The sequence below is a fragment of the Echinops telfairi genome, unplaced genomic scaffold (assembly GCF_000313985.2).
Source record: "Echinops telfairi isolate 266 unplaced genomic scaffold, ASM31398v2 ScPeMD7_6;HRSCAF=24_0, whole genome shotgun sequence".
Classification (NCBI taxonomy): domain Eukaryota; kingdom Metazoa; phylum Chordata; class Mammalia; order Afrosoricida; family Tenrecidae; genus Echinops; species Echinops telfairi.
Window position 1 is genome coordinate 23596465 of NW_022103902.1, and position 12129 is coordinate 23608593.

The 12129-nt window shown below is 38.3% G+C and overlaps 1 protein-coding gene across 11 annotated transcripts in view; it reads left to right on the forward strand.

The window, feature by feature from the left end:
• Positions 1 to 12129, forward strand: part of ROBO2 (roundabout guidance receptor 2) — a 1556064-nt gene that overhangs the window by 1353228 nt on the left and 190707 nt on the right. For all 11 annotated transcript variants that reach the window (XM_045286134.1, XM_045286135.1, XM_045286138.1 and 8 more), the window contains exon 5: positions 5375 to 5513. In XM_045286134.1, the coding sequence (XP_045142069.1) occupies positions 5375 to 5513 (139 nt within the window). The remainder of the gene's footprint in view (positions 1 to 5374; positions 5514 to 12129) is intronic.

Genomic DNA, 12129 nt, shown 5'->3' on the forward strand with positions numbered 1-12129 from the left:
TAGACTGTAGACAGAGTGTAGATAGACCGGTAGATAGCGTTAACAACCCCATCATTTAACAGGAGTTCAATGTGTGAATAGATGACAATTTATCTCAGGCTACTTATTATCCAGTATTGCCAGTATCGCTCCTACAATATGATATATTTTCTTAAATCTTAATTATCAAAGCGTTGGTCATAGGTCATGATGTGCTTTTTCTTCATGCAGTCGCTTTTAAATGTTTTACTCAAATTTATTTTATGTCTGCGTCCTTTTTGACTTTTACCTAGTCATTTTCAAATGTTTTACTCACTTATTTTACGTCTCCTCTTTTGAGTCTGCAAGTAACAGTTATTTTGGTTGCTTTCTGGGGTTCACGTTTCCTTTCTTTTTCTCCTTGATTTCTAATGTCACCGCATTGAACGTGTTCCTTTCTTTAGGGGACATATGTTGTGTCTCAGAGTTTAGTATACTTTCTGCATTTCATTTTGTACAAAATACCTGTAGAAGTAATATCTGATTGCTCCTTTCTTTAGCTTCATTAATCCAAGATGTTTTTCCACATCTACATATATAGCCATTTTTATTTTCCATTTACCTTCTTCTATGTAAGTTACCTTTCTGATCCTATTTGGAATGCTTTTGACTTGAGGTAGCAGAAACCTGGATACAAATGGCATAAGCATAAGAACTATTTTTTCCCTCACGTCTGCATCTCTATGATGAAAAGATCACACACACACACACACACACACACACACACACACACACACACACCACCCCTTACCTGCTAGTCTATTCTAAGGTCCAAACTAGTAATCTGAGAATTTAATAAACTTTTCTTTTCCACGTCTCACAATTGATTGATCACCCGGTTCTGATATCACTTTATGTCTGCCACCTCTTCCATAGCCTCTGAGCTACTCTAGTAATTTAAACTAAAGTAATGTATTGCACTAGCCCTTTGAGCTAATCCACTACTTCACATTTATCTTCAAGTATATTTTTCACAGATTGTCCAGTATTATATTTTCCTGTCCTTATTAAACAGGTTTCCATCCCTTTTAAAATCCATAATCTTTCATCACCATGAGGACAAATCACAAGTTCCCTGCCATATCTTACAAAGCCCTTCTTGATCTTTCCACTCATCAGCTGACTAGCCTTGTCTCCCTCACCTTTCAGGTGAAACCAGGCCATTGGCTGGCCCCAAGGCACAAGTTCAAACTGACACAAGACAAACTAATAATATGTGTTGACTGCATCGTGGATGAGAGAATGACTTCTCTCCTCTTTGCGCCAGAATGCATTATGACAGCCCAGTTCAAATCCAAAGGGGCAAGGGCGTGTCTTTTTCACAGATCATTTGTCACTCTCTAGCAATATGAACAATTGTTTAGCTGTAGTTAATATTGGCTCAATGCAGCTTTTAAATCAATGGGATAACTCATCATGTGATAGTCCAAATAAGTCCATTTGTCTTTCTACACTAATGATTTGTTTTTCTTATTAACATTCAGATCACTCATAAGGAATTACTGATCCTATTGCCTATTTGAATCCAGGAACAACAGCCCGGTATCAATGATGCCAACACGGAAATAGATCTTCTGAGTACATATATGCAGAGTTTACAAGGATAGCATTTGATTCAACAAGGACACTTGTTCTATTCTCTTGGGATATGCGATGCTGCTTATTGACCCTGCCTACCTAAAATCTAATGGTATTTTTTAGAAGCAAACAGTATCCTTCAGTTTTTCCTAAGGGAGAAATTGATGGGAAACAAGTGATAATGGGTTCCTAGCAAATCCAAAGTCAAGTACAACATTTTATATTAGCTCTCAAGGCTTGAAAAGAATCCTTGTTCTCTGAGCCCATCCAGGTAGCACTGTCCTCCAGAGTTTGGATGCTAACTATGTTCTTTGGATTCTGGGTAGAGACCTGCCTCCCAGTGCCAGGATTCAGCTTTGCCTTGCAGGACTAATGGGATGACAACCTGCCCCTTTGGCTTTGCCTGATCCCATTTTTCTACTCCATCTGAGTGATGACGCCTCTCCATCACCCAGATAACGTTCTTCTATTCCTTGGGTATAATAGCCGCACTCCTTTGCCTTATGGTAACCTCATATTCCTGGCACACTTTATTGATAACCCCACCCTCGGAGCCTGACTCTTTGAAGCAGAGAATGTATTGGCACTACTTGTTGGCACGCTACGGGCTTTGATATCTCAGGCACCATGATCTCACCCTTTGAGGTACCAGAAGCTGTGGTCCTGTCCTTTGAGAATGAGTTAGCTCTATGTCCAGTGTTCCTTTGAGCAATTCTTCTGATCTCCCGGCTTCTGCAGGTTTTTTCTTTCTTTTTTTTCTTGGAAGGCAGCAAGGCAGCTCCTATGACTTGTTGCCTTCCTCTGAATGTCAAGAGAAGACAGTGTTCTTTCCATTTGTTTTTTCCCATTTCCTTCCTTCTACATTGATGAAGTCAATGCTAATATTTGCTTTTAGTTGTCATAGGCTTAGTCTTTTAGCAAAAGATTCCATAGCCAGGTCCTTGGTGAAAACAGCATGTGTTCTGACTAAGCTTCTTCAACTCTGTGTCCCAATCCCAAAGGGGACTTAAGTGGGAGCTGCAAAAAATTTGACAACAGTAAACGATTTCTAACTTCTTAAGACCAAAATTACTTCAAAAGAAAATATTTAATGAATCTGAGGTGTTTCATAACACTTGCCTATGTTGAAAGGAGTAATGAGTGGGAAATGTATAATAAATAATTATAAAATGGAGCTTTCCAAATGCTTGTATTTTGTTCTCATTTCAAATAGTGCATTTTTCATTTCATTTCTTTCCTCTCACATTTTTCTATAAGTTCCCAAAAGAAACCACAGGACCCCTTTATGACTTTGCTTAGAAACCTCCTCAGCAAGACATCAAAATTCATAATTAACAAGTTCTGTCTTTCACCAAACATTTAAACATTAATTCATTCAAGTTCATTGACACTACCTAAAAGAAGCTTAGCTCTTTCCCCATTTTCTAATTACATGATCATCATTTTCTTCTAAAGCTTCACTAGAAAGTCTGCATTTCTAGCAGCATTCTGTTGATGGTGTCAGACTGTCTATATAGTTCTTTTCACTTGTGAGCCTTCACCAGAATTGGTGACATCCATTCTTCTACCCACAGTCTCTTCAAGGCAATCTAGGTATTGAATACCAGGCATCGCCCATCTCAACTCTGCTCAGTTCCCAAACCACTTCCAAATATTTGGATCTAGTAGAGAAGATCCCATTCCTGGTACCAAATTCCATCATGGATGGCTTAAAAAATTTTATTTTCTCACAGTTCAGGAATCGAAAAGTCCTAATCCAGGTTGCCAGCTCTAAGGAAAAGCCTTCGTTCCCTGTTGGCTATGGGGGAAAGTTCTTTTTCTTTCTGCTCCCAGCCCACTGCCATGTGACTGTATTGCTGTAGCTAGGTGGCATCCAGTAGGTTCCAACACATAGGGAAACTTTGCACAAGGGAATGCAACACTGCCAGGAACTGTGCCACCCTCATAATTGTTCCCATTGCTGCGTGAAACTTAGCATCTCTCTCGCCCATCTCATTCATCTCTGAGTACCCTGGTTACTCAAAAGAGATCGAGTCAAGATACCACTCACATGAAACCAACAATTCCCAAAGGGTTTTATAATCATAGGTATAGAGATTACATTTTAGCAAACAATTTGGGGGATGGGAGGAGATACAATTCAAGTCATAACACCTGTGATTTGGAAAGTTGTATAAATAGTCATTTTAAAAAGTCTTTTTCGAGTTCCAGGCCATTATGCAAAGGAGAAAGAAGAAAAGTATCAGTAGGCATGATACTGCTGCTGCAGTCAGGTGTGCTTGAGCCAGTTCCCGCTCATACAGACCAGGCATAGAACACAACAAGACACGGCTGCCCTCGCAATGTTCATGTCGGAGTCCACTGCTGTTGCTACTGTATAAATCCATCTCACCAAGGAGCTCCCTGTAGTTGTTTTGTTGTTGTTGTTGACCATCAAGATGATGTGCTTCTCCAGGGATAGAATCACCCTGATTACTTGTCCAGATTACATGAAAACCTGTCTGGTCTTCCTTGCTTCCAAAACAGCGGTTCTCAACCTGTCGGTTGCAACCCCTTTGGGGGGTCGAACAACCCTTTCACAGGGGTGGCTCGATTCATAACAGTAGCAAAATTACAGTTATGAAGTAGCAATAAAAATAATGTTATGGTTGGGGGACGTCACTACAACAGGAGGAACTTTATGAAATGGTCACAGCATTAGGAAGGTTGAGAACCACTGTTCTAAAACATTCTGGCTCCACTTTTTCTAAGACACTGTTTATAATTTTTCTTTAAGCCCAAGGCATATGTAACATTCTTCATAAATACCATAATTCAAAGGCACCAATTCTTCTGACTTACTAATTTATTGTCCAGATTTTGAAGGAATATGAAGCGACTGGAAGACCATGGTTTAGGTCAGGTACACCTTAGTCTTCAAAGGGACATTGTTGCTTTTCAACAGTTCAGAGCTATCTCATGTAGCAGAATTGGTTAATGCAATTATGTTTTAATTATTGCTCCACGGGCATTGATTATGGACCCAAGTATAATAAAACCCTTCCTTGACCACTTTAAGCTCGTCTCCATTTGACATGCCGCCTATGGGTCCGTTAGTTGGCATTTGCCTTTTCTTCATGTCAAGGCGGGGCCCACAGGGAAGACTGTGTGGGGGTTTTGATCTTTCTTTCCTAATCACATTCACATGCAGGTTGTTTCCTCTGCTTAGTATAGATGGCTAATGAGTCTTGCTGCAATCCTGAATCTACATTCCTCTCCAGAGAGTTCAGCTGTCTGATCATTTACTCAGCATACAGATTGAATAAGTGTGGGGAAAGAATACAATCCTGATGCACGCCTTTCCCAATTTTAAATCACACAATGTCTCCTTGCTCTGTCCAACCACTGCCTCTTGGTCCTTGAACAGGAATTGTAATAGAAAAATAATTGAGCAGCTTAGCTAGGTGTTAGATTACCTTTCAAATGTCTCTTACATGGAGAACTCTATAAGGTAATTGTCTTGATACCAGGGAGAGAGTGAGTGAAATGACAGAATTTATGAAGAGTGATATATTTTCTCTTTAATTTGTACAAAGCAATCATTAACTACAATAAGTATCAACAAAAGAATAAAAGGCAAATGTTAAGACAGAATTCTAGATACTGGAGAGTGGAGATACTGGGTTTAGAAGGATTGGGTTGTACCTTCGTTTTTCCTCTAATTTACTTAGAATTCACACGACATTTCATTACATCTTAAGTTTTTTGTTTTCTGTTTTTTTTCCTTTTTCATCTCAAGAACGACCAACATTTCTCAGAAGGCCAATTAACCAGGTGGTGTTGGAGGAAGAAGTTGTAGAATTTCGATGTCAAGTCCAGGGAGATCCTCAACCAACCGTAAGGTGGAGAAAGGATGATGCAGACTTGCCCCGAGGCAGGTAAGGACATCTTTTGGACAGATGATTCTGAGACAACCATTGCATCCTTGGGCAAAACAAGTACACACAACACAATATTCAAAGTCTCTTATAGCTTGGTTTATTACTGATTATGTGATCATTACTTATGTAAAACACATGCCTGCTTTCTTGTATATGCTAAAAATCTCTAAGCTGTTGATGCTAGTCATTCTTTGAATAGCCACATGCATGCCAGATCTTTGATGGCATCTTTTATTCTCAAATACCATCACTTCCCGAGTTGAGTTCTGTCTTCTGGCCCTTGCTAAATTTGATATTATGTTTTTGCTAACCATTACTAACCATTCACAACCGAGTGTCTCCATAAATTACTGCTCTGTTTATTTGTTGCTCCAGACCCCGCAGTGGAGAATCTCTGCCTTTGCTTAGTCAGCAGCGGTTCTCAACCTGTGGGTCCCGACCCCTTTGGGGGTCAAATGGCCCTATCACAGGGGACGCCTAAGACAATGGTTTTCAACCTTCCTACTTGTTCGACGGTTTAATACAGTTCCTCTTGTAGTGACCCCCAACCATAAAATTATTTTCGTTACTAATTCATAACTGTAATTTTGCTACCATTGTGAATAGTCATAATGTAAATATATGATGTGCTGGATGTATTTTTAGTCTTGCAAATTGAACATAATTGAAGCATAGTGATTCATCACAAAAACAATATGTAATTATGTATTGTGAAATATTTATTTCTATTTACAAATAAATGAAATTTTGTCTTGAAGCATGGTGCAGCATGGGTAACAGTCTTCATGCCAGGTACTCATATGTGGGTGTATCTGCATGGGGGCAGACCTGCCTGAAGATGGATAGAAGAGTGGTGTCTTGGATCCTAAGACCATCAGAAATATGTGTTTACCCGTGGTCTTAGGCAACGCCTGTGAAAGGGTCATTTGACCCCCAAGGGGTCATGACCCACATGTTGAAAAGCACTGTTCTAAGACTATCGGAGGGTTAGTCCGATGGTTTGTAGCCATGGTGTTGCAGTGGTTACATATTGGTCTGTAATTGGCATGGTCCACAGTTCCCAATCAGCCCCATGGGAGAAAAATAGGGCTTTCTACTTCCATAAACAGTTACCCATAGTGGGGGTCACTATGAGTAGACTAGACGACAGTGAGTTTGGTTCTAGTTTATAATTGACCTTAAGGTCTGATGCAAAAAAAAAAGTGATATTTAGCTGAAGACTGGAAAGACGGCAAGTACTCTGGGTTTTGTGTTATCTTATCAATTGTCACATTATTATAAACCTCTAAACCCAATATCTCAAATCAACAAGGATATTGCAAAAATCCTTGTCACTTGAAAAATGAAATTTATCTATCTTGTGGCTTTCCGTATGAGGTCTTACTTTTATAACCAAGTATATTATTAAAGACGTTTTTCCCGCCATTAAATGTGCAATTCTATACTTCAAATTTTATGATAGAGAACATTATAAATCATCCTCGGGGGCACAAGATAATTCATAAGGTATTGATATTGTTGTTGTTAAGTACCAACAAGTTGGTTCTAATCACAGTGATCTAGGTACAAAAGAACAAAGCACTGTGGAGGCTTGTAAAATTCCCTTAAGTGTTCTTAATGTTTGAGGCCATTGTTGAAGACACGGTTTCAGTCTAGCTCACTGAGCTCTTTCTTCTTTTTCATTGCCTCTCCACTTTACTAAGCATGATGACCTTCTTCAGGGACTGTTCTCTCGTGATATGGCCCCAGTTTATGAGATAAAGTCTCTATTTTATTGATAGTATTATTAATTTAGCCAATGGTATAGAATTTGAAATATTGTTGAGAAAAGGAAATTATACAAGTTTAGACCTGCTAGAATCTCTTGGTCTGAGGGTGCTCAAGTCAACCAGAACCAAAATAGGCCCTGGTGGGTATCCACTTGAACTGAAGAACATCTCCAGTACAAATTTGATGCATTGAACACTAATTACAGAAGACCTGATGAGCTGTAGGAAGACATCAAAAACACCATTCACAAAGACAGCAAAAGATCATTGAAAAGACAGGAAAGAAAGAAAAGATCCAAGTGTATATCTGCATTTGCTTTTAATCAGAGAATAGAAAAGGTCAATGGAAGAAATGATGTGCAGACAAAAGAGCTAAACAGAACATTTCAAAGGCAGCTTGAGAAGACAGTAATGAAATGTGTGTGGCTCAAGAGTTTGAACACCAAAAAGGAAGAACCTGCATGGCATATCTCAAACTGAAAGAGTCAGGAGCATTTCAAGCTTCAAGTTGCAATGTTAAAAGCTTCTACGGGCAAAATGTTGAATGATGCATGAGTCATCAAAAGGAAATGCAAAGAATACACAGCCATTGTACCAAAAAGAACCAGTTCACATTCCACCATTGTTGAAGGTAGCGTATGAGCAAGAACCAATGGTACTGAAAGAAGTTCAAGCTGCACTGAAAGATGAGCCAAAAGAAAGGTTCCAAGAATGGGGAGAATACCATTTGAAATCTTTCAACAGGCTGATGGAGCACTGGGTGTATTGATTTCTCTATCTCTGGACATTTGAATGACATCTACATGGCCAATTGACTAGAAAAGGTACATATTTGTATCCATTTGAAACAATGGTGATCCAGCAAAATGCCCAAATTATATATCAATATTATTGATATCTGATGCAAGTAAAATTTTACTGCAGATCCCCCAACACTGTTTGCAACAGTATGTTGACAAGGAGCTGCCAGTGATTCAGGCTGGATTCATAGGAGGATTGGAACAAGGGATATCACTGCTGATTTCAGATGTCTCTTGGCTCAAAGCAGGAAATACTAGAACGATGTTTAGTTGTGTTTTATTCATTATGCCAAAGCATTCAACTCTGTGAATCATAAAAAAAAAATCTATGAATAGCCTTGAGAAGAATGAGAATTTACAAACTATTCATTGTGTTCACATGGAACATGTACATGGATCAAGAGGCAGTTGTGAGAACAGGGTAAGAGAATACTGCATGGTTTAAAATCCGGAGAGGAGTCACATAACCATACACCCCTCTACAGGGGGAAGATCAACAGAAAACATGGGAGAAGGGAGACAGTGGTCAGTGTGAGAGATGAAAATAATAGCAATGTGCAATCTATTGGGGGGTATGGGAGTGGGGGGTGGGGGGAGAGCTGATACCAAGGGTCCAATAGAAAGTAAATGTCTAGAAAAGAATGAGGGCAAACATGCCTGATTCAATTGATGTATGGATTGTGATAAGAGTTGTATGAGGCCCCAATAAAATGATTTTTTTTTTAAATTAGGAGAGGAGTACATCAATGTTGTATCCTTTTGCCATACTTGTTCTATCTGTATGTTGAGAAAATAATCAGAGAAGTTGGATTATATTGTTGAGAAAATAATCAGAAAAATTGGATTATATGTAGAAGAATGCAGGTTTAGAGAAAGGCTTATTAACAACCTGCAATATAGAGATAATAAGACCTTGATTGCTGAAAGTGAGGAGGATTTGAAGCATTTTGCTGATGAAGATCAAGAACTGTAGTCTTCAGTGGATTACAACTCAATATAAAGCAGACTACAGTCTTCAAAACTGGATCACAATATGGTAACATCATGATAAATGGAGAAAAGTTTGAAGTTGTCAAGGATTCATCTTTCTTGAATTCATAATCAATGTTCATGGAAGCAGCAGTCAAGAGATCAAAAGGCATATTGCATTAGGTAAATCTGCATAAGGTATAAGACTTCTTAAGGGTATTGAAAAGCCAGGATGGTACTTTGGGAATGAAGGGGACCCTAACCTTAGCCATGGTTACTTCATTTGCCTCCTCCATATGTGAGAGTTGGACATTTAGTAAGGAAGACAAAAGAAAAATAAATCTGTTGGAATTGTGGTGCTGGTGAAGGATGTTGAAAGTACCATGGACTGTTTAAAGAGCAAACAAATCTGTCTTGGAAGAAGTAAAACCGGGATGCTCCTCAGAGGTAAGCATGGCGAGACTTTATCTCACTTACTTTGACATGTTGCTATTGCCGGGAGGGACCAGTCCCTAGAGAAGGACATCATGCTTGGGAAAGTAGAGGAGCAGTGAATGAGAAGAAGACTTTCAGTGAGAGATGGGTTGACACCGTTGGATGTAACCACGGACTCAAGCGTAGGAACAATCATGAGGATGGCGCAGAACTGGGTGGTGTTTTGTGACGTTGTGCATAGGGTCACATTGTGCATAGGGTTCATAACTGACTTGATGGCACATAACAGCAGTAATGACTGGTGGCTTGGGATTACTATTTCCTTGCTATTTTAAGTCCTTCTTGCTTTCTCATGACCTGTATCAATATTATTGGCGTAGTTCTTTCTTTTGGAATCAGTGTTATTTGAAATTTTTTTCCTATCATCAACCCCAGATGTTTCTGTAAAAAGAAGTCCAGTCACTTAAATTTAATCTGTACAAGGCAACAATCTGTGTATTGTAGCCATTCTATTATTACTTTTTTAATGTGGTACCTTTGGATTTAAAGGAAAATGGCAAAAATAAATAGAGCTCTCTTGTATACCCACATGAATCCTTCTTTATTGTTACCATCTCTCTTTACTATGATATATTTATTACATCTCATAAAAAACATGTTGATTCATAATGTTTTCTGAATGTGAGGAGGACTTCAAATACTTGCTGATGAAAATTAAGGACTTCAGTGTACTCGACCAATAGGTAACATAATGATAAGCTGATAAATTGAGAAGAGATTGAAGTTGTCAAGGAATTCATCTTGTTTGGATCTACGATCATTGCTCATGGAACTGCAAACAAGATATTCAACAAGGCAATCCATTTGTTAATCTTCTGTATGAGACCTCTTTAAAGTATGGGAAATCCAGGATGTTACTTTGAGGACTAAGGTGCACCTGGCCCAAGCCATGGTATTTCCAATCACCTCGTATGCATGTGGACATTAAATAAGGAAGACCTACGAAGAATCAGTGCATTTGAACTGTGGTCCTGGAGAAGAATATTGAAAGCACAAGGGACTGCCAGAAGAACAAACTAATTTATCATGGAAGAAATACAACCAGAACTCTCCTTAGAAGTGAGGATGGAAAGATTTTGTGTCATATGCTCTGGTCGTGTTATCAGGAGAGATTAGTCCTTGGAAAACGATACCGTATTCATTGAAATGGAGGGGCAGGGAACAAAAGGCAGACATTGAACAGGATAGGTTGACACAGTGACTAACAACGGGCTCAAACATGACAACATGGAGGGGAGCACAGGCCTCTCCAGTGATTTAATCCGTTGTATGTAGGGTCGCTGTGGTGGGAACTGACTTTAGAGCACCTAATAGCAATATTTGATTGGATTTCTCATTTTCTTCCACAAATATTTTCATTTTTGAAAGAAATCCAAATTTTCAGTTACTTGATGTGAAGTAATCGATTCATTAGCCATTTCCTCCTGTCACTTCTATAACTGAACAGTTCTCAATTATTCCCTTATTATTATGACATTGAAAGTTTGGAGAAATAATATTGCCAAATACTGTATAGAAAGCTTAATACCAAAGCTGGGTCTGCCGATGTTTTCTCATGATGATACTGGGCTGATGCGGTTTCTAGGAAGGCCACCACAGAGATCAAGAATCTACCTGGCCACAACATTTAAGGAAGTATATGACAGCTACATGACTTCACTGATGTCTTTGTTCATTAATAATCATTAAAATCAGTCAAAATGAAAGTAGATTAAAATACAAAGTTTGAAGAGTTGATTGCACTTAATAGATGTACAATTTTTTTTTTAAATAAGGTAAAAGAAAATTCAATCAAGTGTAATTGTACTTTTCCATTTGGTGCAGAGCCTGTCATAAGACTGACAACTCAACTCCTATACTAGCCTCATCTTACCCAATTCGGTTACTTCCACATCTAAATCATACATTGCAATTCAACAAAGGGTATTAAATCAACCTATTTCTTTTACTTTCCTTAAAAAAAATTCTTAAAATGTATGATTAACAAGGGCTTTATGAGCTAGACTGAAATTTTGATAAATCTTGTTACCACTTTTAAAACATTTTCCTTATTTTGACCTCTTTATTCTTTATACTATGGGCATGATATTATTGTACTGCTTTTAGAACTGGCTAAATAATTTTAAAGTAGTAGGCAAATGGAAGTGCTGTGTAAGCTTTAAATTGTATGTTAGAAAGACTTAAAGCATGGATCAGTGTAATATAAAAATTGAGGTCAGTCTTTTGATCATGATGGAAGACATGTATTTTCTCCTGAATTCCCAATCTTTAAATGATATTTCAAAGAAGCTTATTCATTCTTATGTCTGTATGCATTAGCATAAGCCTCACTTATGCATAATGAGGTATAAAGCAACCTCTTTACTTGGTGAGGAATAACAGTAATGACTTTTAACCAGCCATAGCCTAAATCAACAACATTGATTCTATTACATTATTTAGGTTTCAGAGAGGGAGATGGCCATTGTTCTTGGGTAAGCAATTGTATGAAGTGGTGTGGAGGATGACATTTCTTTGGCTTAACATTTAAAGAAATTTGAATAAGGTTTGTGTAGTGGTTCATGCTTAACACATTTATAG